Source organism: Lepidochelys olivacea, assembly GCF_965140295.1.
Source record: "Lepidochelys olivacea isolate rLepOli2 genome assembly, chromosome: 1".
NCBI classification, from domain to species: Eukaryota; Metazoa; Chordata; order Testudines; family Cheloniidae; genus Lepidochelys; species Lepidochelys olivacea.
The window spans coordinates 244,349,966-244,377,601 of NC_140411.1; the positions used below are offsets into that span (position 1 = coordinate 244,349,966).

At 45.2% G+C, this 27,636-nt stretch overlaps 1 protein-coding gene across 3 annotated transcripts in view; it reads left to right on the forward strand.

The window, feature by feature from the left end:
• The window catches only part of LOC311523151 (sodium- and chloride-dependent GABA transporter 2), a 57,950-nt gene that overhangs the window by 23,228 nt on the left and 7,086 nt on the right, over positions 1–27,636 (forward strand). For 2 of the 3 annotated variants that reach the window (XM_084632887.1, XM_084632888.1), the window contains exons 7-9: positions 5,857–5,991; positions 23,284–23,387; positions 27,469–27,593. In XM_084632887.1, coding sequence (XP_084489013.1) covers positions 5,857–5,991; positions 23,284–23,387; positions 27,469–27,593 — 364 coding nt within the window. The remainder of the gene's footprint in view (positions 1–5,856; positions 5,992–23,283; positions 23,388–27,468; positions 27,594–27,636) is intronic. The other variant, XM_084632889.1, reaches the window with a different exon arrangement.

A 27,636-nucleotide genomic window follows, 5' to 3' on the forward strand; every position in this document is an offset into this window, starting at 1 on the left:
ACTCAAAGAACATAGTCTATTTAGCTTAACAAAGAGACGGTTAAGGGTTATCTTGATTAGTCTATCTAGATATGTACCTACCTGGGGAACAGATATTTGATAATGGGCCCCTCAGTTTAGCAGAGAATGGTATAACGTAATGTCATGGCTGGAAGCTGAAGCTAGACTAAATTCAGACAGGAATTAAGGGGTCAATATTTAATAATGAGGGTAATCATTGGACTATTGGAACAATTTCCCAAGGGTCGTGATGGATTCTCTCTCACTGATAATTTTTAAATCAGGGTTGGACGTTTTTGTCAAAGATCTGCTCTCGGAATTATTTTGGGGCAGTTCTATGGCCAGTGTTATATGTGAGGTCAGACTAGTTGATCACAGTGGTCCCTTCTGGCCTTGGAATCTATGAACCTAAGTGTTGTGTCTCAGTGCTTTGAGGTGTGGAGTGCCCTGGTTTGCAGTGCCTGCAAATACCTGCTTTGGGAAGTGGACAAGCCGATGAACTAGCATCACCAGGACCCAGCAAAGAGGCAGCCATACCCCAGGGTCCTTTAACAAAGGTTGGAGGTGGAGGGGGGAGGAGGCAGGTGTTGCAAGGAGATGTTGCCTGCCTGAGAGGAGATGGGGCTTAATTCACTCATCTTTGTAAAGTGACTTGTTCTCCTCAAATGAAAGGCACAGTAGAAGTGCAAATTATAATAAATGCAATCATGGGCAGTAGAGGGCAGGAGACTGGAATTAACAGGGAAAGAGAAAATAACTAGATGATCATAATGGTCCCTTCTGACCTAAATATCTATGAATCTATGAAACTCTTCTGCTCCATGACAAGCACCCCGACCTAATCTGCTCAGCTACCAAGCCCTCCCACACCCTTGGTGACAAGACCACTACTCTCCTGCATGCACCCCTTTCCCCCCTGTGACAACAAAGATGTCTCAGTTAATCGTCCTGCTCACCTTAGTTGCACTTCCTTGGTTGCCTGCATTCTCTCTCACTCATTCTCTTCTGGTATGGAGCTGTGTAACTCTGTCCTGATTCTATCCCATCCCTGCTCCCTTGATCTTTGTTAATACAAATGACAGTAGCATGTTCTGTAAGATCATTAGTTAGTTTCTGTTCCCCCTCTTGAACCATTCCCAGCCGGCTTTATGCTTGGAGTCAGCAAGAGCAGAGGGACATAAAAAAGTTTTAATAACAAATGGTGTCCTCTTCATGCACTTTAAACAAAACAGAACCATTACATTGTGGTCGAGCTGACCGAATCCACTTGCCATGAGCGATAGCATGGATGTTGGTGGCTTTCTTGAGCTCATTATGGCCTCCGGAGCTGGCAAACCTCTTAAGAATTTGCAGGAGTAGGAGGGATGGAGTAAAGGAAATCAGCCTGTGAAGCTGATCCTCCCTGGCTCCTATGGAGCAAACTATGAAGAAGAAAAAGGCAGTTACTTACTGCTGTAGCCTAGTGAAAGAAGGCAGAGGCATTTATAACACATTACTACCAGCAGGGGCACTGCAAACTAATTTACAAAGCATATGCTATGCCAAAAGCAAACCCAGTTGATGCTAGATACATATTCCTTGCAGAAACACCAAAGGATCATAACAAAAAAGAATGGTGAGAGTAATTTCTTTCGCACAGACCCCGTGGTCAGAGAAAGACTTCTCAATGAAGGAGCTCTGCTTTCCCTAGAAACAGGGAATAGATGCGTCTAGGGCTGATCAACGTACAGAAACCCAGCATCAAACAATGGCTGGTGGACTGCAAGCCTGTCCGAGGCGAAAGGCTTTGCCTGTACTGGGGAGTTACCAGTTGCCAAAAGAAAGGGACAAAGAGTAACCTGAAATCACCCCCCACTAAAAGCAGCAGGAGTGACCTCATGCATCCAAAGACACAGATATCCAGGCAGACCCCTGAGTGTGGATATTTTCCTGGAGCAGATTGTCACAGATGGAATCACTTTGCAGAGGCTGACTAAACACGACCATGTATGTTGTTGATCAGCGTGTGACTCTGATCCCAGCAAGGGTTCTAGCAATAGGGTTTGTGCTAACGATGCTTGAGAAATAACAAGGTTGTGTCTGAGCCAAGCGTTGAGTAATCCCCCTCATTAGACCCAGATGTTCACGTTCTTCCACCGGAGAAACCAGTCTCCGGATTGGGACCGCCCGTTTCACAGCAGACACTCGCAAGCACTAAATGAAAAGCTTAAATCTGGGAGCCCATGCAAGCTACAAAGCAGATCTACAACAGCCACAATGAAGTGGGAATCATCTGCTGTGGGCACTTGGGCAGCACCAGGTTATGGGCCTGGAATCGTGAGTGGATCTTGAACTTATAAAAACTGATGCAAGCGCTAGATCCAAATGGGCATGCGAAGCCTGATAGTCTCACAGAAAGCTTCAAAGCGGATGGGCTATTACCGTCCAACATTTCCTTTTATCTTACCCCAATTCTCACCCCACTCATCTGTGGGCCAGGAAAGACCTCACCTGAGTACTCTGATCACCTGCATCAGGTAGTAGATCACATAGTAAATACAGGGATAATAATTAAAATGACAGCCTACAGACTGGACTTACTTGCTAGCTATTGAACAGAAGCCCCCAACAGGCAAATCTGGAGTCTGCGTAAATCCTCGAGATCTTAAATGAGTGGTAAAACCTTTGCCAATATTTGAAGACATTACCCCTAAGTTTCCTGGATGCAAAGTCAGAGTGTCAGTCAAGTAAACATCCTGAACCGTCAATCCAAAAGACCACATATTTTGTGGATGTGGATTCCTTCACCTACCTTTTTGGCACAATCTGAGCCTGAGATAAAATAGAGTGCAAGGCTGATGAGATATGTGAAGGATTCATTGGAGTTGTAGCCATCATCAATGACATTCTAGTATTTCCTTGTTCAAAGGGAGGACACCATGCAAACCTTTCTCCCCTTCCCTACTTCAGAGCTGACCAAAGGTGCTGGAACAATTTTTATAGTGGGGCGCTGATGACAGAAACCATGTATTTGGTGTTTGTTATTACTACTTCAAGCCAGGGGGTGCAGCAGCAGCCCCAGCACCCTGGAGGTGACAGAGAAAAAGATGTGCACGTGACCTAGGAAAAAGCATGATTTGCATTACAGCAGAAGATGGGTTGGCCATTGCTTTATGGCAGGCAGATAGAAGGAATCCAGATCCAGTGAACATCACTGTGGTAGAGGAACTGCCACCTAATCTGGCAGAAGAGGGGGAAATTCTTGTATAAGAAATATGGCAGACTGTAAAGCACATGGTTCTATTGTGAGCTATCCGGGGCAGGGAACCCTCTTCATTATGTGTGTAGAATGCCTAGCATGATGGGAATCAGTCCCTGACGGGAGTCTCTAGGCACCACTGCAATACAACTGATTGATGATCCTAATAAAAGAAACGGATGCAGTGGTTTTCCTACTTTGATCCTCACAGAACTATCAGCAGACAGGTCGAGGAAGGGAATTGGTGCAGCATTGCTCTAGGAAGGCTAGCTGCTACGTTGTATATCAAAGTCCTTCATGCCACCAGAAGAACAGCATGCACAAATGGGAAAATGTATGTACATGCATGTATGTAGTTGTATTTGAGTACAGTCTCCTTTGTCCGCATATGTCAGAATATGTAACAGTTGAATCTGACCACCTAACTGCTTGGATCAGTCCAGAAGAAACCATCCATCGCATCACCGTCCAGGTTACAGACCAGGTCTTCAGTTGCAGAGGGATAATGGCCAAGTTGTGTATTTCCCAGGAAAATACACCCGCCCCCTCCATGCAGGTGCTAATGCTGACACTGGTACTTCAGGCAAGACACATGTTGGCGTTCATAGGCCGGTGCACAGAATCTTCCAGCACACAGGCTAGGGTTAGAGGCAACTGAGATGGCAGGAGGAACAAATGAAACAAGTAATATTGGATGGATGGGGAGAAATTAGAAAGAAAATGGTTTCACATCATCATGCAATACAGGCACCGTATAGATGAACTTTCACTCTTGTGTGGCATAACCTTTAAAGGTGAAAAAAATAGTTATCCCATTGCATTCAGACTAAATATGCGGAGATGAAACCTCACTAGGCACATGGCCATGGAAAAATCCAAACAGAGGCTTTGACATATTCTTTTGGCCTAGTACGTGTTAACCAGCTTGTCTTAAGATGTCCGATATGCCTTAAATGCAAGCGTGTCAGTGATACTACATGAAATGCCAACAAAACCATGTCAACCCATGGGCACTGATTTGTTTATGTTGAACAATGAAGACTACAGTATGTCATTGTTGTGGATTACTATAGCAATTAGTTTGAACAATCCCCAAAGTACCACAATAACCCAAGTTTTATAGTTGCAAGACCTAGAATCCCAGAAAGGATTAGCACTGACATTGGACTTCAGTATTCCTCAAAGGAATGCAGCTACTTTGCCAAAGTAAGGGCTGCCAAACATCTCTAAGTCCATCTTATTCATAAGGCAAGTAGGCTAAGTAGTAGAACACATGATGCATAAAACAAAGCATAATGGTAAGACCCCTATGTTGGACTACCTGAGTATTAGAACACTCCTGTTAAAGCTCTAAATCACACGGTCCTGATGTTGATGGGATGTCTGTGTTCAGCTTTGCTCTTTATGTAGGAACAGCTGAAACATGAAGCAGTGAGTCTCTGCCAAATGCCAGCAGCTAGTCCCAGTGCTCAATGCTGATGCTTCAGTACAAGGGAGGCAGGATGGTGGCCACTGGAAACCCCTTGCTCTGAAACTGGCAAATACTGAAAGACCATATCGGGTTCACACCCTGAATGCATGTGAACGTTAATACAACCATTGTTTGCTTCAGATGCCAGAAAACCATCAAATTCTCTGAACTTGCTGACTGTATCCTGGCTCTAACATCAATATGGAACTCAGCAGTCCAGAAACTGATATAGACACACCCGTCAGTTCCACATACTGTTTCTCCACCTGTAATCCCAACTTGTGAACTACTGTAAGTAGTGGCAGGAACAATAGTGCCCTCTGGAATGGCACAAATGCCCCTACTTATGAACCCATTTGTTACCAGGTCTGTCTGATCAGCAGAGCCGAGGGAAAGTTTAGACCCGCAATGTTTTTCATGTGACATCACAGTTTAAATGGGCTTCTGTCTTACAACACCCAGGCAGCCAGTGCATGTCTTTATTACTTCAATAAAGAGTTGAAATGGCTATTTACTGCTAGGTTACATTCACTTCAAACAATAAGACTAACTCTTATTACTACTGATGATTCCTTGATGATATCCCAAGGACTGTCTCATCATGAAGGGAGATGTACTAGGACAAGTTGCTGTTGTTTGCATCCGTCTTGTTAGTTTTAGATTATGCCCTCCTGGCCTACTCCTAAATAGGGAGAGACTTGCTCGGTTTGACTCCTTCCTTTGCTTTCCTGTCAGAATGAGCAGATGGAAAGAAGAGCCCAGATTCTCAGCTGGTGTAGATTGATGGAACTACATTGAGTTCAATGGAGCTACCCTGACTTACGCCAGCTAAGACCAGGCCTGGTGCTTAGGTCACTACCAAGACTAGAGAGGGATTTTCTAGTTGTAGATATAATGGCCACATTGCGACTTTACTAACTGCTCAATAAGAGTGAATTGCTTTCTACCTTGCTTTAAAGAAGACCTAAAACATAGTAACCCTGCCCCTTTCCTGCCCCCATCTTACTGATCCTGTCTCATCTGGCCTTTCTAACTTGCTCTTGCACTGCACTTGCTCTCCTTGTGGCAAGATTTCATTGGTGTCCTAGGTTTCTGCCCATTTCCCAGGCTGCCCTCTCACATTTGCTCTGTTGTGTTCTCCTGCTAGGTGGTGTATTTCACTGCCACGTTCCCATACCTCATGCTGGTAGTTTTGCTGATCAGGGGAATCTCTCTGCCAGGGGCGATGCAGGGAGTCCTGTTCTACCTTTACCCAGACCTCACTCGTCTCATGGATCCTCAGGTAAGATGGAAGGAGGACTGACTGGCTGAGCTCTGCTTGGGTGTGTGCATGTGTCTGTAATTCTCTTTCTCTTCCATCCAATTCCCTTCTTTGCCCCCCATTCTCCTTTTTAATTTCCCCCCTGTTCTTTCTCAGTCTCTCTCTCCACTCCATCACTTACTCTTTGCCTTTTCCTCTTTCATTCACTCTTCTTCTGTGTCCTCCTCCTCCTCCTCCTCCCCCTCCGCCCCCCCGTGAACGTAATGCACGTTGACATTCACAAGCATTCGGCTGACACCATCAGGGTCCCCCAGCTAAGCTAGCTTCACTGTTCAGTTTTTACCAGCAGAGTTCCTAAAATCCCAAAGCTCTTTCTCTCCACGATGTTCCTTGGCTGATGCTATTGGTAAATGATGTAGGCTTCAGGCGCAACTGATGGGGCCACTAAACTTTTTAGCTGCTTGGTGACACCAGTCAATCACCTCTGTCTTCTGGAGACACTCATTGTAAAACTCCATTCCTCTCCTGAGCCAGATCGAGGGGGTATGGAGGTCCCATGGCCACAAAGATTTTGGAACCTTTATTTTTTGCTGGAATGTTGTGATATTTAATATCTTTGGAGGCAAAGCAGAGGCCATCAGCCCTTCCCACCCCGTCCTAGAGTATGGGCAGAAGGTACTTCTGAATGCTGCTGTGGTGTCAATCCACTAAACACACTGCTCCCCATCTCCCTTGTTTTCCTCTTTCCCCTTTCCCTTGATTAGAAATTCCTGCCAGTTTGACTGAAGGTTCAGTGCCCGACTGCCGTTTTTAATCTCTTCAGGACAAGTTCCTCCACGTTAAATCCTGGCTCCAGCTGAGCTGCTGTACCAGCCTTTGTGCGAAGGTGTCTCCAAAGGAGATTAAAGGGTGCCTGCCTGGAAAATAGGTCAGCGAAACCCTTCGTAACCCCTTTAACTCTTTCCAGTCCTGGCCAAGCATTTTTTATTTTGAGTACAGATGCGTGAATGCACAGTGTGCGGGAGGGGATGACCTAGGGAGGCCATGCTGTAGCAAGCCCCTGATGCACTGCTCTGTGTATGGAGAATGGACTTTTTTGGATGTGAGGCAGCGTTCTCTAGTGGTTCCAGTCAGGGAGTCAGAGTCAGGACCTCCGGGTTCTGTGCTTGGTTCTGCCATTGATTCTCTCTGACCTTGAGCAGGTCATTTAGGCCAACATTTTCAAATCTGGGCGCATAAATGTGGAATCACGCAGTTAAATAAAAGCGGTCCTGATTTTCTGAGTCGGCGACTACACTCAAATCCTGCTGAAATCAGTGGCAGCCAGAGCTGCTCCGTACCTGTGCACATCAGGCCACTTTTAACTATGGGCCTAAACAATGATTTAGAAGCCTAGTGTCAGGCACCCATGTGTGAAAATGGGGGCCTTTCTCTCTCTGTTTATGTATCAGTTAAATGGAGGTGACAGTGACCTCCCTTGTAGTAAGGATGTTACGAGACTTAAGCTCTTTTGAGCTCCCTCCCCCAAGTGACTTAGGCCAGATCCACACTAGAAACGTGTGCCAGCATAGTAATGTCGGCTAGGGGGTGATTTTTTTTGACACTTTTATCCTGGTGAAAGTCAAAGTGTAGGCCCAGTTACCCTGGCAGAAAATTTCTTTTGCTTAGGGAACCTGTATAAGCTATACCAGGAAAAGCTGGTTTTGGGCTGGAATAAGCTGCACCTACACTATAGCTATACTGACCAACCCTTTCTGGTGTGTACTAGAAACACAACTGCCAGTGAAAATCAACTTATTTACATACATTTATTAATTGCACTTTTAATATTAATAAAGCACTTTGAAGTTCCCTGATAGAAAGTACTATGGAAACCCACATGTGGGAAAGTCCCGTAGAACTTACTAGGGATGAAATCCAGCAGGTGGGGAGGTCGTTTCCAGCCATACGTTGGATTTGGGAAGCTCCTCTTTTCATGACTGATGCTTCTCCTATATGAAAAGTGTCCTATAGATTCAACAGAAAATGATCACCTTTCTATAGTGGTTTTTAATCATCCTGTAGAATTTAACAGAAAGGCTGTAAGTTTTAATTAAATTCTATAAGACTTTCACATGAGGGAAGGAATGGTCAATGTGTGTCGTAGGAAAGCCTCCACTTTGCAAGGACCGTGTGATTCCTGCTAGCCATTCTGATGCCCAGGCAGTTTGAGCAGGCTCTAATTGGCTCTAGAGGGCACTCCTGCAATATGTTGGTACTTGGAAAACTGCAAGTTTCTTTCCTGCCTCGCAAATCATTATAGAAAATAAAACCCATCCGTTCCAATCTGATCCTCGCAACCAGACGCCTCACTGATAGGCAAACGATACATCAGAAGAGTGGGGGATGATAACCCCTTACAAGTATTTGAAAGATGTCATTGCCGAGGAGGGAGGGGAATTGTTTTGGGTGATACCAAGGAGGATGTACAGTTGAGGCATGGTACAGTGGTCAGGGCATCGGATTGGTATTTAGAAGACCTTGGGTCTGTGACTGACTCTGCTAGGTGATCTTGGGCAAGATTTTTAAATTCTCCAGCCTGTGTTATACAGGAGGCCAGACTAAATGATCTGATGGTCCTTCTGGGCTTAAATTTTATGGATCTATGACAGTCCCTGAAACCTTTCTGGCCTCAGTTCTCCCTCTGTAAAATGCTTACATTTAAAACACCAAATATAATGGACTCCTTGTCGGCAAGCCAGCAACCAAGAAATAGTCACTGAAATAATTCCACAAAGATTTTTGGGTAATAAAGAATTCTGAGAGAATCTTGATCTTCCCCCGGACGATATGAAACCAGGACAAGGTAAAATTCACCAAACAAACTATTCATTTGGAATTATTTGACCAGCTGTAATAATCATTTTCTTTTTTGAAAAAGGAGTTGAGTATCCCAGCCATTATTGGGGCAGCATTAATTTAATCCCCTTCCTTATTTATTATTGATCCTATGTTATCTCTAAACCAGAAGGTCTCACTCTTTCACAGCAGGTGGCCCATTTCAATTGAGTGTCTCAAGGACATCTACTGATCACATAATTTCCCATATAACTGTTATGTGCGAAATTAATACTGGGAAATTCCTGATGTAATCTATTAGCCAAAGGCATAACAAGATCCATTGTTTTGAGCTGAAACTAGAAAATTCAGATGATGTTAAGCAGGAGGACAGTCTAGATCAGTGGTTCTCAACCAGGAGCCTGGGGCCCACTGGAGGGCTGCGAGCTGGTTTCAGGGGTCCACCAAGCAGGGCCGGCATTAGACTTGCTGGGGCCCTGGGCAGAAAGACGAAGCCCTCCTGTATGGGGCTGAAGCTCGGGGCCCCAAACCCCACCGCTTGGGGCTGACACCGAAGCCTGAGCAACTAAGCTTTGTGGGGGCCCCCTATGGTGGGGGACCTCAGGAAATTGCCCTGATTGCTACCCCCTAATGTTGGTCCTGGCTTTTATATGCAGAAAATCAGTTGTTGTGACACAGGTGGACCGTGGAGTTTTTGTAGCATGTTGCGGGGGGGGGGGAGTGCCCTCAGGAAGAAAAAAAGGTCGAGAACCCCTGCTCTAGATTATGATGGTTGACCCTTTTAGGGATGAAATCCAGCTTCTAGCCTCAATGCCTATGAATCTATTCTGGCTCTCTCTCATGTGATTTAGCAGGTGCAAATAAGAAGGAGGAGCAGTTATCTTTCTGGACCAACAGCAAGGGTTCCAGAGACTGCAGTTTGAGAACCTGTGGTGTAGTGTTGGTTTCCCATTGACCTTTCTAAAAGCCCTCCCTAATCTCTCTGACCCTCTGGCTAGCAGGAACTCATTCTGCTTACATAAGAACTAATTAATTATGTTCCGTAGTGCTGAAAAGCCTCTGTTGGTGTTTGGGGCCCCTCTCTACTAAGCATTGTACAGACACATAGGAGGACATTGTGTAGGAAGAGCTTGCAGTCTGTGCTTCCGATTCTGCAGTGAGACCCACTTGGGGGAGCTCTTACAGCTGCCCAGAGTCCCAATGAACTTGATGAGACACGACATGGTTAAAATGTCTGCCCCCAAGGATCCAAGCAGGACAGGGGCTTAACTTGAGACAAGATGCAACAAGAACGTGTGAGAAACAAGAAGGCGGGTGAAAATTACAGTAATAAGCTCCCACGGTTACAGAGGCTAACAGTGAGCTCAAGCCTGGAAAGGGCTGAGACCTCTGGCCCTGACCCAGGAAGCACTTAGCTCCATGAGGAGTTCCACTGACTTCAGTGCAACTGCTTGGGCGCAAAGTTAAATATGTGTCAGTGCTTTCCCTGATCCAGAGAGCACCACCCATGGCAGGTTTGGGCCCTGTATGCCCAACTTGCTGGCTCTGAAGCATTTGTCTTTTTTTTAAACCTCTGTCTATTTCAGTTTTTTTAATAACCTCTGCCTAGTCGATTTTATTTTGTCAGACGGTTGCCTGTTTCTCTCCTTTTTTTTTTTTTTTAAGAGACTGTCTCTGCATATTTCCCCCTCTCACATTTACATTTAATAATGGTACCAGTTTTGGTTTCCTTCTGTAAACTTTTGCCTGTTAGAAATAGCATTGATCTTTAGTACAAAAATCTTAGCTTAAACTGCTCTCTTACCCTAGGCCCCATCATGCACCATCCTCCCTCCAAACAGTGAGGTTGGCCTCTTTCCTTGCAGCCTGCCCAAACCCCTCTCTGCCAGCTGCAGTGCACAGATCAGGGGAGAGATTCCAGAGGATGTTACAGCAAAGGTGGCCTGGGGGAGAGAGGTTAGAGTGCCCTGGGGAAGCACCACCCTGGTGGATGAAGGGAGGTCAGAGAGAGTGGCCAATCAGGCGGGAGGGGGCATCTGCAGGGTTTGTTTCAGAACATGCCTTGTGCTGACATCACTGCTAGGAACAAAGGGCTGCGAAGGAATTTGACTATATGGCTGAGGGAGGAGGGAAGCATGGGGCTTTGTACCCATGGTGAGGGAAGGATTTGAATCCCCTTGCTTCAGTCTGGATTTGGGAGAGGCCCCAGCTAGGCCCCTCCCCACCACGCTGCTGCTGCTGTTACTGCTTGGGGAGCCTCGTTGCTTCATAGCCGGAGGGGGGGAGCGTGGTTGGAGCCAGCTAAATATTATTTGTTCCCCTTATTTATTTTTCCCGGCATGCCTTTAACTGACTCTGTACATTCTTGTTTGGTTGTCGCCTCCCCTGCCCCATTTCCATTTCTGAGAAAGAGAGAGAATATTGGTGGGTGTGTTTTGTTTTTGCTTCCCTGCCTCACACATGGAGGGCAGAGTGCTGGGGTGTGTATGTGTGCACAGATGATGTTTGTTTACGTGATGATCTGCTCTCTTCTGTGCACGTCTATGTCTAATAGTATCTCCAGGCATGTGCCTGCGTGGCCTCCTGATCTCTGCTCCCATGCACGTTGGTAGGGGCACACGGGACAGCATACATCTATCTGTATCCAGTGAAATGAGCCTGGCTTGTGGCCGCACTGGAGCGGTGTGCAAGTTGCTACCTGATTGCACTGAGCCTCTGCTTGCTCTCTTGCTTTGCGTCCCCAGGTTCTTCCCTGTCACCTGATGGGTGTGTGTCGGTCGGGTAATGGTTCAAAGGGATGCTACTTGCTCCTCTTCCCTGGCTTTTGCACCCTGCAGTCTAGATGGCTCTGGGCTGGGCTTCCTCTTGCAAGGGCCAGTTCCCCACTCCCCATCTCTTCTTGTTTTTGGACCTCCCTGCGCTATCCTAGTGGAATTATGTACAGCTGTGTTTATCTTGCTGCCCCCTCCGCACCGTTTCTCTTGAACCTCTCCAGTTTGTGCAACTGGGAACTAGTTCTGCTGGCCAGATCACTCCGCCTGGGGTGGCACCCCCATGCTGAGTTTGTCCACGGTGCTGACATCTAAGGAACAATTAGGGACGTTGTTTTTAATTCATCAAACAGCGGGAGGGGGCCGAGCAAAGAGAGGCTCTAGAACTCTGGCTCCCGGGCTGTGTAAACAAGGGGCAGGGAGTGGATTCCCTCCTCCCATCTCCTGTCTGCAAGCCGCTGTGCTTTGCAGTTTCAAACAAAAACCTATTTGCTTTCTTGTGGGGTTTAAAGCGTAGGTAAAGGAAAATGGCCCCTCTTTTGCTCAGTCCAGTGGTTGGAAAGTTCACAGAGGCCAAGAGCCCTCATTTCTCTGCATACACTGTGAAACGTGTATCTTATAGAACGCAGTGTTGTTTTCGCCGTGTTGGTCCCAGGATATTAGAGAGACAAGGTGGGTGAGGTAATATCTTTTATTGGACCAACTTCTGAGAGGCAGCACAGGCTAGAGCATGTGGCTGGTAGGCAGGAGCTTCCAAGCTCTGGTCCCATCTCTGATTTGCCTTAGTTTCTGGGGTACAAGTTGAGACACCCACGGCCTGGTATTCACAAAAGGAGGGGCAGGGAGTATGGTACCCTGGCTATGTTCTCTGCCACTGTCTGGCCAGGTTAAGAGTATATATCTGTGCAGCAAAGGAAAACCCTCAGCTGGCCCATGCCATGTAGACTTCCAGGCTCGGGCTGGAGCCTGAGCTCTGGGACCCTCCCATCTCACAGGGTCCTAGCCCCGGGTTCCAGGCCAGGTTAAGGGTATGTCTACACAACGGTGAAACAGCCCCGCAGCCTGAGGTCCGCGAGCCCAAGTTGGCTGGCATGGGCCAGCCATGGGTGTCTAGTTCCTGTGTAGACATACCCTTAACCTGGCCAGGCATGATGGGAAAAGTAAACGGGAGGTCCCTTTGAGAAGCTGCAGTAACTTATTCCGTGCCTTCCTCCCTCCCCTTGGAGTGAGAGGGCAACAGGGGAGGAATTGTGTGATTTCCCCCTCAGTTCTATTCCTGAGTGTTGCGTTGCACACCATGCATTGCTAAGGGCTGTGCCCAAAAGGCACACTGTAGCCCTTAGGCTGTGCTCTCTTTGGGGCTGGGGCCATGTCTTCCTATGTGTTTGTACAGCTGGCAGCACAATGGGGCCCTGAGCCTGAGTGGGGCCTTTGGGCGCTGTGCTTAATAATAACAGCGTAAATATTAATTGACTGAGCACCTCTGGAAATCAGGCCCTAGGTGCCTCAAGCAGAGCTCCCAAAAATCAGAGGCCCTGCTTGTAAATTTGGACTCAGGAGACTTGTTCAGTGTCTCACACTGTGTTAGTGGTGGTCAGAAATAGAGCCCAGGCCCATCTTCTACCTACCAGGCCATGCTGCAAAGCTGTGTGCACAGCCAGGCACTCTAGTGCCAGTGGCCTGTTCTCTCTACCAACGCCAATGGCCTTTGCTCTGCATGATCACTGGGGCAAGCAGGTTTTTGTTCCCACTAATGTTTGGGGCAAGGGGAAAAACTGGATTGTGAATGAAGGACAGAGATTCGTGGAGGGAATGATGCTATTTGCACTTCTCCTGTTTTTATAAAGTTTGTCATCCAGCCGGGGCAGATGTGTCACGCTGCCAGTTAGTCTTGTGGCACGGTGGCCACAGTACAGTCTTTCTAGCCCTCGGTGCTTCAGCTGTATGACGAGCATACATATGAGCCATTGCCATGTACAGGATGAGCTGAGGCAGCTGATGGTGTGCATCTCACTCTCCTGCTGCTGCTATGGAGCCTTGGCTAGCTGTGCTGCGAGCATCACAGGGCATGGGTAGCCTCTGGATGTCAGCAGCTCTCTGCAACAGAACAAGAAGGGAGAAGAGGCGAGAGGAAATTACGGGAGGCGAGTTCAGTAGAACAGATGAGCAAAGCAATTCTGCAGAGCGAGCCGGGGAGGTAGGGCCAGGGGACAGAGAGAAACAGTAGTTGTGCTGGAGGGGTAATGATGGTCAGTGTCTCATCATATCTCTCATTTTGGTGGTCTAAACCCTGCATTGTAGCCCTGGGACAGGGGGAGGCTGCTCTTGCACAAGGCATTTAGGGAGACTAGGCAGATGGGTGCAGGCACTGTTCCTACTCTGGAATCCACGAGCTGAGCAGGTGATGAAGATCTCTGCAGACATTTGCAAAGTGGCAACTTGGGAGGTAGGATGTTCCCAGCTTGCCTCTTCATTAAAAGCTTTATATCCCGCTATGGCTGATTGAGATGATGCATTGCCACCAGGAGAACTTCTTTGAATGCCCCATGTCTCCAGCTATGTCAATAAAGCAAGTTCACTAATTCAAAAGAAATGTTGGCAGCTCAGGCAACCAGTGAAAGGGGTTTTGGACTGTGTTCTCTGGTCCCACCCCAGAGTGGCTGGGTGCAGGGTTGCTGGAGAGGTGCAGAAATGCAGAGGTTTCTCCTCTGTCACTGCTGCCCCCAAGCTGGTATCACCAAAGTCCCTTTGCTGGCAGCAAAGTCTTTCCAAAGAATCACACTCTTCTTTAGCAGAGTAGCGGGTCCCAGGGCTTCTCTCTGGGCCTCTCACTAGAACAAACAAATTTAACACTATCAAAACATCTTTTGACCCTCTCAGGACTTGAGCCTCTCCTCTCTCTTGGGTTCCTCTTCAGCTCCTTGTTCGTTGTGTGGATCACTGGCCCTGGAGCCTGGCCCCTTGTTCCAGGGGCACGTTAGAGTGGTTAGTTCCACTCCTGTACCTCCGCGCTCCAGCCACAACCCAGCTCAACTATTCCCCTCAGCAGCCAGCCCCTAACTGTTGGGTTTCCTCTCTTTTTAAGTCCTATACTCAGCACAGATGTGGCAAGGCAGGCCTAATTAAACAGGGCTGGCTAGCCCCAGGATCTTGGCCCTTACAGGTATGTCCACGCTGCGCACTAACCAGAGGTTCTGACTCAGGTTTGAACCCAAGCCCCCATTCTGTCCACACACACATCAGTCTGACTCAGGTCAGCAAGCACTCAGGACCCATGTCGCAGGACCCTGGTGGGTCAGAGCCTGAGTCCCACTGTGACTTGGGTCTGAGCCCTGTCATTCTGCAATGTGGATGCAGGGAAAGGCTCTAGCAGCAGGCTAAAAATGAGCAGTATAGATGTGAGAGGCACTGCTCAGCTGTGTGGAGATACCCCGAGGTTCTAGCATGTCTTTACTCTGCTTGTCTAAGCACTGCCTTCCCATCTACTCTGATCTTTATACTTGTGCTAGGTGTGTGTGCAGTGCACGTACTCTACACGTTACCATATGTGTAGATGTAGCCATAGAGTTTAAGGCTAGAAGGGCCCACTGGATTATCTAGTCTGACCTCCTGCATATTACAGGCCACCAACACCACCTAGCACCTGAACAAATGAAATTAGACCAAAGTTTTACAGCCCCACAAGAGTCTAGACTATGATGTGCCATGGGCAGAGAATAGAGGACCTGAGGCCCCTGCAATGGCAGGCAAATGATTGTGAGATGTACCCAGATAATCCTGGCAAGTGACCAGCAGTCACATGCTGCAGAGGGAGGCGAAAACACCCTGAGGTCCCTGCCAATCTGACTAGGGGAAAAATTCCTTTCCAACTCCACATATGGCTTTCAATTATAGACCCTGAGCATGTGAGCAAGAACCAGCCAGCCAAGCACCTAAGAGAGAGAATGCTCGGTGCCATTTCAGGGCCCTGTCCCTCCTCTTCCAAAGTCCCATGTCCAACCATGGCCATCCCTGTGCTGTCAGAGGACTCTGGTAGCCATGATTGTTGTAGTCCATAGGGTCAGACCCTCTAGAGCAGTGGTGGGCAACCTGTGGTCTGAGGGCCGCATGCAGGGTAATCTGCTGGCGGGCTGCGAGACTGTTCGTTTACATTGGCCGTCTGCAGGCATGGCCGCCTGTAGCTCCCAGTGGCCGTGGTTCGCCGGTCCCAGAGAATGGGAGCTGTGGGAAGCGACGTGGACCACAGGGATGTGCTGGCTGCCGCTTCCCACAGTTCCCATTGGCCAGGAACGGCGAACTGCGGCCACTGGGAGCTCCAGGCGGCCGTGCCTGCGGACGGTCAATGTAAACAAACTGTCTCATGGCTCGCCAGCAGATTACCCTGATGGGCTGTAGGTTGCTCACCACTGCTCTAGAGGCTCAGCCAAGAGTTCCGGGAGCTGGCAAATGCCGAGTGGGGGTTACCTGTGCATTGGATGGTAATAGCATTTTGCTCTGAGACAGCTCCTTTTGTTATTTGTAAAGTGCTTTGAGATATTCCAAATGGAGGCACTATTTCAGTGCAAAATATTATTAAATTCCAGTACTTATAATAAATCAAACATAGCTGGGACAAGTAAGCAAGGAAGTGCCCTCTAATAGGTTATAACCTTTCTGACGAACTGTATCTCAGATGTTGGAGGCTGAAGTTGAAAACAGAGTGGGAGGTTACTTTGGTGAACAGGAATAAATAAAGCATAGAAGGAAAATGAATTAAATGAACTGGATCATTTAGAAGACTACATCCAATAATCAAATTAATATCCAGGTGGGCAGGGGTTTGGAGAATTCTGAACACCAAGATAAAGGGTACCATTCTCCTTGGGACTGAAGTCCAAGGAAGAGCTATACCCTCTTAAATTGGGTACAAAGAGCTCTTTCAGGTTCTCTTAGGTGGATTGATTTAAATGAAATGGAAGCCTCAATTTAAATCAGCAATGTTAATTGGCTATTTCATTTGTACTTCAGTTGTTTGCTAAAGACAGGTGCATTCTCATTGGTTTGTCTAACCATTATTTAGTTGTAAATCACCATATTTTAAGAGCTTTACACTAGATTTGGTACATATTTTTGCTACCTGGGATGGTACACTGTAACTATATACATTTATTTAAGCAATTATATAGCTTAATATTTTCAGATTCTTATTCTATATTTTTAAGTATGTTAGAAAATGGTGAATGATATATTTCTCAGGTTTCAGAGTAACAGCCGTGTTAGTCTGTATTTGCAAAAAAAAAAAAAAAAAAAAGGAGTACTTGTGGCACCTTAGAGACTAACCAATTTATTTGAGCATAAGCTTTCGTGAGCTACAGCTCACTTCATCGGATGCATACTGTGGAAAGTACAGAAGACGTGTTTATACACACAAACCATGAAAAAATGGGTGATTATCACTACAAAAGGTTTTCTCTCCCCCCACCCCACTCTCCTGCTGGTAATAGCTTATGTAAAGTGATCACTCTCCTTACAATGTGTATGATAATCAAGGTGGGCCATTTCCAGCACAAATCCAGGTTTTCTCCCCCCCCGAACACACACCCAAACCCACTCTCCTGTTGGTAATAGCTTATCTAAAGTGATGACTCTCCTTACAATGTGTATGATGATCAAGGTGGACCATTTCCAGCACAAATCCAGGGTTTAACAAGAATGTCTGAGGAAGACGGGTGGTAGGAAAAAACAAGGGGAAATAGGTTACCTTGCATAATGACTTAGCCACTCCCGGTCTCTATTCAAGCCTAAGTTAATTGTATCCAATTTGCAAATGAATTCCAATTCAGCAGTCTCTCGCTGGAGTCTGGATTTGAAGTTTTTCTGTTGTAATATCGCAACTTTCATGTCTGTAATCGCGTGACCAGAGAGATTGAAGTGTTCTCTGACTGGTTTATGAATGTTATAATTCTTGACATCTGATTTGTGTCCATTTATTCTTTTACGGAGAGACTGTCCAGTTTGACCAATGTACATGGCAGAGGGACATTGCTGGCACGATGTCATATATCACATTGGTAGATGTGCAGGTGAACGAGCCTCTGATAGTGTGGCTGATGTTATTAGGCCCTGTGATGGTGTCCCCTGAATAGATATGTAGGCACAGTTGGCAATGGGCTTTGTTGCAAGGATAGGTCCCTGGGTTAGTGGTTCTGTTGTGTGGTATGTGGTTGCTGGTGAGTATTTGCTTCAGGTTGGGGGGCTGTCTGTAGGCAAGGACTGGCCTGTCTCTCAAGATTTGTGAGAGTGATGGGTCATCCTTCAGGATAGGTTGTAGATCCTTGATAATGCGTTGGAGGGGTTTTAGTTGGGGGCTGAAGGTGACGGCTAGTGGCGTTCTGTTATTTTCTTTGTTAGGCCTGTCCTGTAGTAGGTGACTTCTGGGAACTCTTCTGGCTCTATCAGTCTGTTTCTTCACTTCAGCAGGTGGGTATTGTAGTTGTAAGAATGCTTGATAGAGATCTTGTAGGTGTTTATCTCTGTCTGAGTGGTTGGAGCAAATGCGGTTGTATTGCAGAGCTTGGCTGTAGACAATGGATCGTGTGGTGTGGTCAGGGTAAAAGCTGGAGGCATGTAGGTAGGAATAGCGGTCAGTAGGTTTCCGGTATAGGGTGGTGTTTATGTGACCATTGTTTATTAGCACTGTAGTGTCCAGGAAGTGGATCTCTTGTGTGGACTGGACCAGGCTGAGGTTGATGGTGGGATGGAAATTGTTGAAATCATGGTGGAATTCCTCAAGGGCTTCTTTTCCATGGGTCCAGATGATGAATTATGTCATCAATATAGCACAAGTAGAGTAGGGGACGAGAGCTGAGGAAGCATTGTTCTAAGTCGGCCATAAAAATGTTGGCATTCTGTGGGGCCATGCGGGTACCCATAGCAGTGCCGCTGATTTGAAGGTATACATTGTCCCCAAATGTAAAATAGTTATGGATAAGAGCAAAGTCACAAAGTTCAGCCACCAGGTTAGCCGTGGCATTATCGGGGATAGTGTTCTTGATGGCTTGTAGTCCATCTTTGTGTGGAATGTTGGTGTAGAGGGCTTCTGTCAAGGTTCCTCCCCCACTCTGAACTCTAGGGTACAGATGTGGGGACCTGCATGAAAAACCTCCTAAGCTTATCTTTACCAGCTTAGGTCAAAACTTCCCCAAGGTACAAAATATTCCACCCGTTGTCCTTGGACTGGCCGCTACCACCACCAAACTAATACTGGTTACTGGGGAAGAGCTGTTTGGACGCGTCCTTCCCCCCAAAATACTTCCCAAAACCTTGCACCCCACTTCCTGGACAAGGTTTGGTAAAAAGCCTCACCAATTTGCCTAGGTGATTACAGACCCAGACCCTTGGATCTTAAGAACAATGAACAATCCTCCCAACACTTGCACCCCCCCCTTTCCTGGGAAATGTTGGATAAAAAGCCTCACCAATTTGCATAGGTGACCACAGACCCAAACCCTTGGATCTGAGAACAATGAAAAAGCATTCAGTTTTTTACAAGAAGACTTTTAATAAAAAATAGAAGTAAATAGAAAGAAAGAAATCCCCCCTGTAAAATCAGGATGGTAGATATCTTACAGGGTAATTAGATTCAAAAACATAGAGAACCCCTCTAGGCAAAACCTTAAGTTACAAAAAAGATACAGACAGAAATAGTTATTCTATTCAGCACAATTCTTTTCTCAGCCATTTAAAGAAATCATAATCTAACACATACCTAGCTAGATTACTTACTAAAAGTTCTAAGACTCCATTCCTGGTCTATCCCCGGTAAAGACCAGCATATAGACAGACACAGACCCTTTGTTTCTCTCCCTCCTCCCAGCTTTTGAAAGTATCTTGTCTCCTCATTGGTCATTTTGGTCAGGTGCCAGCGAGGTTACCTTTAGCTTCTTAACCCTTTACAGGTGAGAGGAGCTTTCCCCTGGCCAGGAGGGATTTCAAAGGGGTTTACCCTTCCCTTTATATTTATGACAGCTTCTACATTCATAGTGGCCAGGATGGTGTTATCAGGAAGATCACCGATGGATTGTAGTTTCCTCAGGAAGTCAGTGGTGTCTCGAAGGTAGCTGGAAGTGCTGGTAGCATAGGGCCTGAGGAGGGAGTCTACATAGCCAGACAATCCTGCTGTCAGGGTGCCAATGCCTGAGATGATGGGGCATCCAGGATTTCCAGGTTTATGGATCTTGGGTAGTAGATAGAATATCCCAGGTCGGGGTTCCAGGGGTCTGTCTGTGCGGATTTGATCTTGTGCTTTTTCAGGGAGTTTCTTGAGCAGATGGTGTAGTTTCTTTTGGTAACTCTCAGTGGGATCAGAGGGTAATGGCTTGTAGAAAGTGGTGTTGGAGAGCTGCCGAGCAGCCTCTTGTTCATATTCCGACCTATTCATGATGACAATATTTCTCGTTTACTAGCTAATTAACTTTTTGCTCATGATTTATGTCAAGCTGCATTAGGATGGTAACTGGAATTTAATTACATACACAAAACTGCATATAAAATTTATTTTAATTAAACAAATCAACCTTAAATGTTTTGGATATGAAAACTTCAGTGTTCTTCCATGAGTTTTCTTGGTGGATGAAGTCATAAATATTCGTAATTTGAGAACTGAGCCAATCATTGTTCAGCTAGGGAGAAGCTATGAGAAATACAACTATGAGCCCACCAAAGTGGGCTCAGTGGAAGAGCCTGATGAGATAAAGGATGATGTCTCCTGGAGTCACAGACAGGGCCCCAGTACCTGTGATGGCTTTACCAGTCTCTTGAACCCAATAGCCCCTGGGTCCCCCACACGATCAAGCCCTTAATATAGTACATGACCAATTGTGCTGTATTTATAAAGCTTGATCTCAAAAGTTAGATATTTCCCCCCTGATTCTTTCTTTATATAGAAAAGCATCTTTTAAAGCAAAGTTTTTGATAGAGGTTCATGGATTCAGCATATTTATTTTGTAATATGTTTCAGCGTTAGCATCTTTTCTACTAAATTCAGATTTCATTTTAAACAGGTTTATTTTTCAAAAGAACAATTTATTATAATTTAAATAAAAAAATCCAATTTAAATTAAAAAAATCTGATTCAAATTAATTTTTTTATCTGGCGAAAGGTCATGACCAACTATCATAAAATTAATAAATGACAAGGAATTTTTGTCAGACATGCAGAAGGAATTTTTTTTTGAAAAAATGTATTTCTTCCAAGACATTGTGGGAGAGAGAACTCAGAGAGAAAGGGTTGTTTTGTTTTTAAAGTAACTCCTGATATGTGTAATCCAACAAGAAATATTGTTCTCAGGATAGCTCTGGATCAGGTATAGAGAGGCACCTTTCATGATGAACTAGAGGTAGTCGTACCTGTGCAAGAGGTCTCCTTTGATCTCTATTGTGCAATCAATAGTCTTGTTGGCTGGCTGAATTTTTAAAAAATACAACCAATATGGTGAGTTGGTAGGGTTCAAACTGAGCTCTTATGGTAACCAAAGTTCTAACACTGGACATCCAAAATAAAATGCTATGGGCTTGCCTACATGGAGGCACTCAGAAAATTTAATCCAAATTAACTAAAGTTTTGAAGTTAAAGTGGATTAGTTAAACCACATTAAAACCCATTAATTAAATGTATCTTAATTCACAAACTAAATCGAATTAAGGGCACTTTAATTCTGAATAAGAGCATCCGCACAAGTTAAATGCAGTTTAACTAATCCACTTTGAAAATTAATTTGGATGAACTTGGATGAACCTGATTTTCCCCTTGTAGACAAGCCTTGAACTGATTAAACTGGGATCTGTTCACCTTAAATTGCCAAAAGACAATATCCTACACAATAGCAAGGGTGATTCATTTTTAACCCTCTGCATGCCTGCTATCTCCAGGCAAACTTCATTTTCTGTTCCCTCTGGCCTCACAGATCATAGACCTCTGACATAACACCCAATGAAATCGCTGGGAATCTTTCCACTGTCTTTGGAGGATGGATTGAAAATTTTGGCTGGATCCCTTACAGAAGGGAAACAGTCTGTGGAAGAAATCAAAAGAAAGTGTAACATAAGGGCTCTGCCTTTTCTACCATCCTTACCGATTTTGCTACTTTATGGTGATTGGGGGGAAAACATTTAATGCAGCTGCCTAATGAGCTAGAACAGATTTTCCTCTAGAAAACAACAGGGAAAGGCATCACAGCATCCCGTTACAATGCACATTGACATAGGAATAAGATTAAAAAAATACAAACCCAAACCACCAATGACAATTGAATCAAATCAACACTGACACGCACAATAGCCTGGGAGAAAGAAATACAAATGGATGAATGAGAAGAGTTCTGGGAAAAAAACTATTCAACCGCACCTTTGATCTGAATACCTACCCTGATATTCTACATTAGGCTTGCTTGCCTTTCATCGGAGAACTTGTGCAAAAGAGAGAGAACTGAGTTATCCCTTTTGTGGGAGCAACTACAGAGAGAGGTGATTTAGGGCATATGGAGTGGGCTTGCCCAAAAGTCAGTGTTGTGAGAGATGGTTCAGCTGTGCCCCTGGAAGATGCAGGAGGGGACCATCTTTCTTGTTGCCTGAGAGAGAAGGGTCTAATTCAAAGCCCACTGAAGTCAATGGGAGTCTTTCAGTGACTTTAAGCTTTGGATCAGGCCTTCTTTTTTTTGTAAATAACCCAGTGAACTCTCGTGCAGTGTTGTTAGCTAAGACTGACTTCCTCCTTCTTCATATCCTGTTTTTCACTGCCTCCCTGAGTGCTAAAGGCGAAAGGTGGTATAAAACGGGCGGTGTTATTAATACTCATTATTATTTCCTTCCTCATTAACTTCTCCTTTAGCTTGTCTCTACATCAAGCTATAACAAAGCCTTTTGAATGAATGTGAATGGTATCAGTGATTGCACAAAGCTAGGCTTTTAGATTAAAGGTGGCATTGACAGACACATGATGTGACTTCCTTAGAACACTCAGACATGTCCTTGACAGTGATTGCAATGTAGTTCAAATGGACCTCATGAATTCTGACAGGGACTAAAATCTCTCTCCTGTTTCCTCTTTTAGTAACTTTTTATTGTAATAGTTTCAAGTAACTTTTTTCATGAATTTGTTTTTAAGGGTTTGAATCTTAATATCAAGCCTCAGAGCCAAGTAATACTATAATAAATTGCCAGTCTGTATGTTTAGCATTGCCCTCTAGTGGATGGAATCATAACTGCCAAACTGTGTGTGAGCTTCTAAACTGCTAACGGCAAATGGAGAGTCTCCTTTAGCTCCAGCAGTTGGACTCTCCTCTGTGGCATCTGATCTCCTGTTGCTGTTTGGAGAGCTCTTATAGCCACAAAGTCTTGTAGGTTGCTCTAAGGGAAAAATCAGAATCCTTACAAGGTCCCTGGAATTCCCACACATGTGACTCTAAACACCAGTGGGTGCTTTGACCATGCTCTAGAATTTAGGAGATCCTGTACATGCAGTTCTAGAACCCAGCTGTATCTAGACATTCTGTCCTAGAGCATGCTTATCTGCATACTCCATGTTTAATTTTTCTCAGTCACTGTTCATGCTGGTTCGGTCATGGCCTCTGAACCCAGCTGTCTCTCCTCACTTTCTGGAATCTGTGTAGCTGCCTGCCATGTTGGCCTTTTCGCCTCCTCAGCTGCGTTTGTCTTTTCCTTGCAGGTGTGGATGGACGCAGGCACGCAGATCTTCTTCTCTTATGCCATTTGCCTGGGGTGCCTGACAGCCTTGGGTAGCTACAACAAGTACCACAACAACTGTTACAGGTAATCAGGATGAGATTCTATTGTTCAGGGACCCCCACCCCCACTGTTGCCCATTTTCCTCCCTGAATGCCATTGAGCCCTTGCAGATAGCAGACGGCTCTGCCAAAGGAGACAGCTGACCAGGTTCATTTTGAGGAAGTGCCTCCTGCTCTCTTTTCTCTTGAGGCAGAAGCGTGCTCTTGCCAGTTGCTGCTTTACTTGAAAACTAGTTTCTCCTGCCATATTTCTGAAACCAAATCCTCCATGATCTGTCCCCAGGAAGAACTTCAGTAGTTTCCCAGTCGATTCACAGGTGAGAGGTCCTCCTTCCCCTGCTGAGCTTGCCGCTTGCTCACATTGTAACCCTTTAAAAGCTCTGAGGCAGAATTCTGCTTATGATGCCATTAAGCAGAACCATTCTCCCCTTTACAAAGGTTTGTGAATGGATTTAGAACACACACACATGATTTGCTGGAAGCAGTTGAATTGAGTCTTTCCCCCGAAGCTCTGCCATTCCAGTCAATCCTCACCTTGCAATTCTCTTTGCTATTGCAGTCCTTATCCCTCACACAACTTCTCACTAAACCTCACTCCTGTCCTATAGCAACCACGGGCATTCCAGTCCTGGAAACCACATTCAGTCTTGCCAATGCATCTGACTCCTAACTTGCAGCCTTCCCCCTGCTGTTCTAGTTAGCGCTGAGCTATCCTTGAACAGAAACTGGCAATCCTATTAAATTGTACCAAGTTGTCTGATAGTCTTGTGAGGTGTGCAGGTGGGGAAGAATGTGAGAGCAAAGTCATTTTCACATTAGATGCTTCCAGCATTTGGAACCATGTCTCCAGCGGTGAAAGGCTCGTGCAGCCCCAGAAAGCTGCCCACTCACCAATCAGAACACCTCTTTATCTTGATGCGACGTTTATCGGTCAGCACGCTATCCAGATGAATTATATGAAGTGGGAGGAACTGGGGCATTGAGTTTATATCCAGACAAGTCCCACCTACTCTGTCAGTTAAACTACTCTTTAAACTGGGATATCTTTTCTTTAAATATATTATAATTTTGTTTGTTGTTGTTGTGACCCCTGTAGGTTTGCATGGTGCTTCTCTAAAAGCTAAAGACCTGGGCTGTGCTGTGCCCTGAGGAGCTTATGCTCCAGTGCCGCAGTCTCTTCTCCCCCTTCAAGTAAGGTTCACTGCCAGTTGTAGTGGCGTGGACACCTGTCCAGTGAGAACTGGACTGAGAGCCCCCATCTCATTTGAGGGGAAGAAGGATGGCAGAGGAAGGAACAAAGGATTTGTGGTTGAGGCATGGTACAGGAAGACCTGGATTCTTTTCCTGGCTCTGCTGCTGGTAACACAGGCAATCTATCTGTGTCTCCATTTCCCTACCTGTAAAATGGAGATAATGACAATTACCTACATCACAACAAAGTTGTAAAGAACTTTGATAGCCTCAGATGGAAAGTGCCTTTGAAGTAGAAAGTGATGGTGTTCCATACAAGCCATTTAACCATCTAGCGATCAAATAGTAACAACATTTCTTTGCTGCTGAGCTGTGCTAGATGAATAGCTCTTTATACTGGTGCCAGTCCTTCATACCATCCTTTTTCCTAGGTAGTTCTATTTCACATGGGTCTGTCCTACATTCTGCAAGCCTGGGGCTTACATAGAAATAAACAGTCCATTTTCAACGTGGCAAAAAAATAACAGCAGGATGCCCTATAGATCCTTACCAGGACCAGTGTTGTTCCATATAGTCATTAACGATTTGGAAAATGGGGTGGACAGAGAGATGATTTAGGTCAGTCAAAGCTAGAGAAGATGGTGAGGAACGTCAGAGGGACATAACCAAGCCAGGTGATTGACCAGCGTGATGGCAGATGCTGTTCAGTGTTGACATATGCAAAGTAATTTATGTAGAAATGAATAATTTGCACTATTCTCACCTTGTGTGTCCTAAATTAACTGTAACTTCTCTGGAAAAACAGCTGGGTGGTGTTGTGGATGGATCAGTGAAGACAACTACTCATTGTGCAGGGGGTCTGAAAAGCAAATCCATCATTAGCTTGATTAGCTTATTGATGGATGGATTCATTCATATTATTTATTAATCTGTTAGCACATAGTGGTCACTATAGGTTCAGTCTCCAGAGGGCTGCTATTATCAGTCCCGTTAGAATCAGAGACCCTAGAAGCACATGAGAAACAACTGCAATTTATCACAAGTCCCTTTATTAACAAATCCACTGAAAAGATAAACCAATCCCCCAAACACTGAAATACAATAGCAGACAGAGAGTGCAAAGTGTTTAGCCTTTTGACTAGCATCACATCTCCTTTTGGCAGACCCTGGAGTGTCAGTGGTCATCTTCATCACCATCATAGTCACCTGGAGTTGTCATCCTGGCATCTTCCCATGTGTGTCCCTCCACAGCACTCAGGCCAGTCAACACCCATTTATCCTGAGTTATGCTTATGCCTACTAAGGCCCATATATATATGCATAAGGGATTCAATCCCTTTTTTATACTTCCACATCCCACTAATTTAGAGATGCCCAATTTCCTATAGGCTATTTCCCTTTATTCTCATTAACATCTGTGTTAATGAGTTACTATAGCAACTTGAGGTTATTAAAGAATCCCCCAAAATGTCACTATTGGGCATCTTGCAGTGTCAACCAGCTCTACTGCTGCATAGTTTCCAGGCCATCAGCACTTAACACATCTTTTACTGTAATCATCCCCTTTGCTGGTACCACCTTTATCTGTCAGTCAACTAATTATGCCAACCTGTTTCAGGACTAAGGCCTTGTGTCACTAAACTGAATATCTTACAGGCCTATAGGCTGTTACGTGTTACGATGTTAAGTAATACTTACATTTCACCTCTATATCCTAAATATACTTAATGTCTTGAATTCTTGGCTACAAATTATGTAAAGAATGGATAGATGATAATACTGAATATATTAAATTCCATAAATTAATAGAAATCAATGTATGGCCTTTCCTGGAATGTAGTGTTCAGTTCTGCTCTCTTCATCTCTAAAAGGTAAAACAGAAACATAGTGCTTCAGAGACCGTGAGAATGACTAGAGGCCTGGGGAGACTTGAGTATATAGGGAGACTGAAAAGATTGGGATTGTTTAGTTTAAAGATTTGATGAATAAAAGAAGACATGATAGAGGTATACAAAATGAATAGTTTAGAGGAAGTGAATTGGGTGCTTCTCTTTACCATGTCTCATAACCAGGGGACAGCCAATGGCACTGAAAGGCAATGAATTTAAAATTGATACAACAAAATTGCAAAAACCCTAATGTGCGTAACATGTGGAACTCATTGCTGCAAGATATTCTTGGGGGCAGAAGTTTACTAGGGTTAAAAAAAAAAATCAGGCATTTTTATAAGTAATGAGACTATCCACAAGTACATTAGATAGGATACACTGGTCTGATTCAGTATGGCAATTGCTATAAGTGGTAGGATGGCCTGGTGGTTAGGGTGCTAGTCTGGGATATGGGAGACCTGGGTTCCATTCCCTGTTCTGTTGCAGACTCACTGTATGACTTTGGGCAAGTTGCTTAGTCTCTATGTGCCTCCATTCCCCATTTATAAAATGAACAGAATACCGACCTCACAAGGGTGTTGAGGATAAATAAAGATTGTTAGGGACACAGACACTGTAGTAATGGAGGGCCAGCTGTACCTGAGATAGAGAGAGACAGGTTGATGTTAATAAATAAAGAGTTCTGAATTTATTTTAGGTTTTATTTTGTGACATTATGAGGCTGTCAGTATGTGGGATGAAGAAGCAGCATCAGTGTTATGATGTGAAGATGCACATGTCCTATATTTATCCCTGGATGAATCCACAGCCGCACACTGTCAAGACATCTGCTCAAACATCTGCATAGAAATTATTAATATAGATGTATGTGCGTGTTTCTATGTGGGCGCTTTCATCTCATTGGCTGCTGTGCCTCACTGATGCTTGTTTTTGATTGGCTTCTCCCCCTCCCCTACCATGCTGACGCTCTTTTCTGATTGGCTGGCTGGTTCCCCCACACTGATGTTCGTCTTTTCTCCTTCCCAGGGACTGCATTGCGCTGTGTTTTTTGAACAGTGGTACGAGTTTTGTGGCTGGCTTTGCAATCTTTTCCATCTTGGGCTTTATGGCACAGGAACAAGGCGTGCCTATTTCTGAGGTAGCTGAGTCAGGTGAGTAGGCTCGGTGTGCAGGAAGAGCAGAGTGCAGGATAGG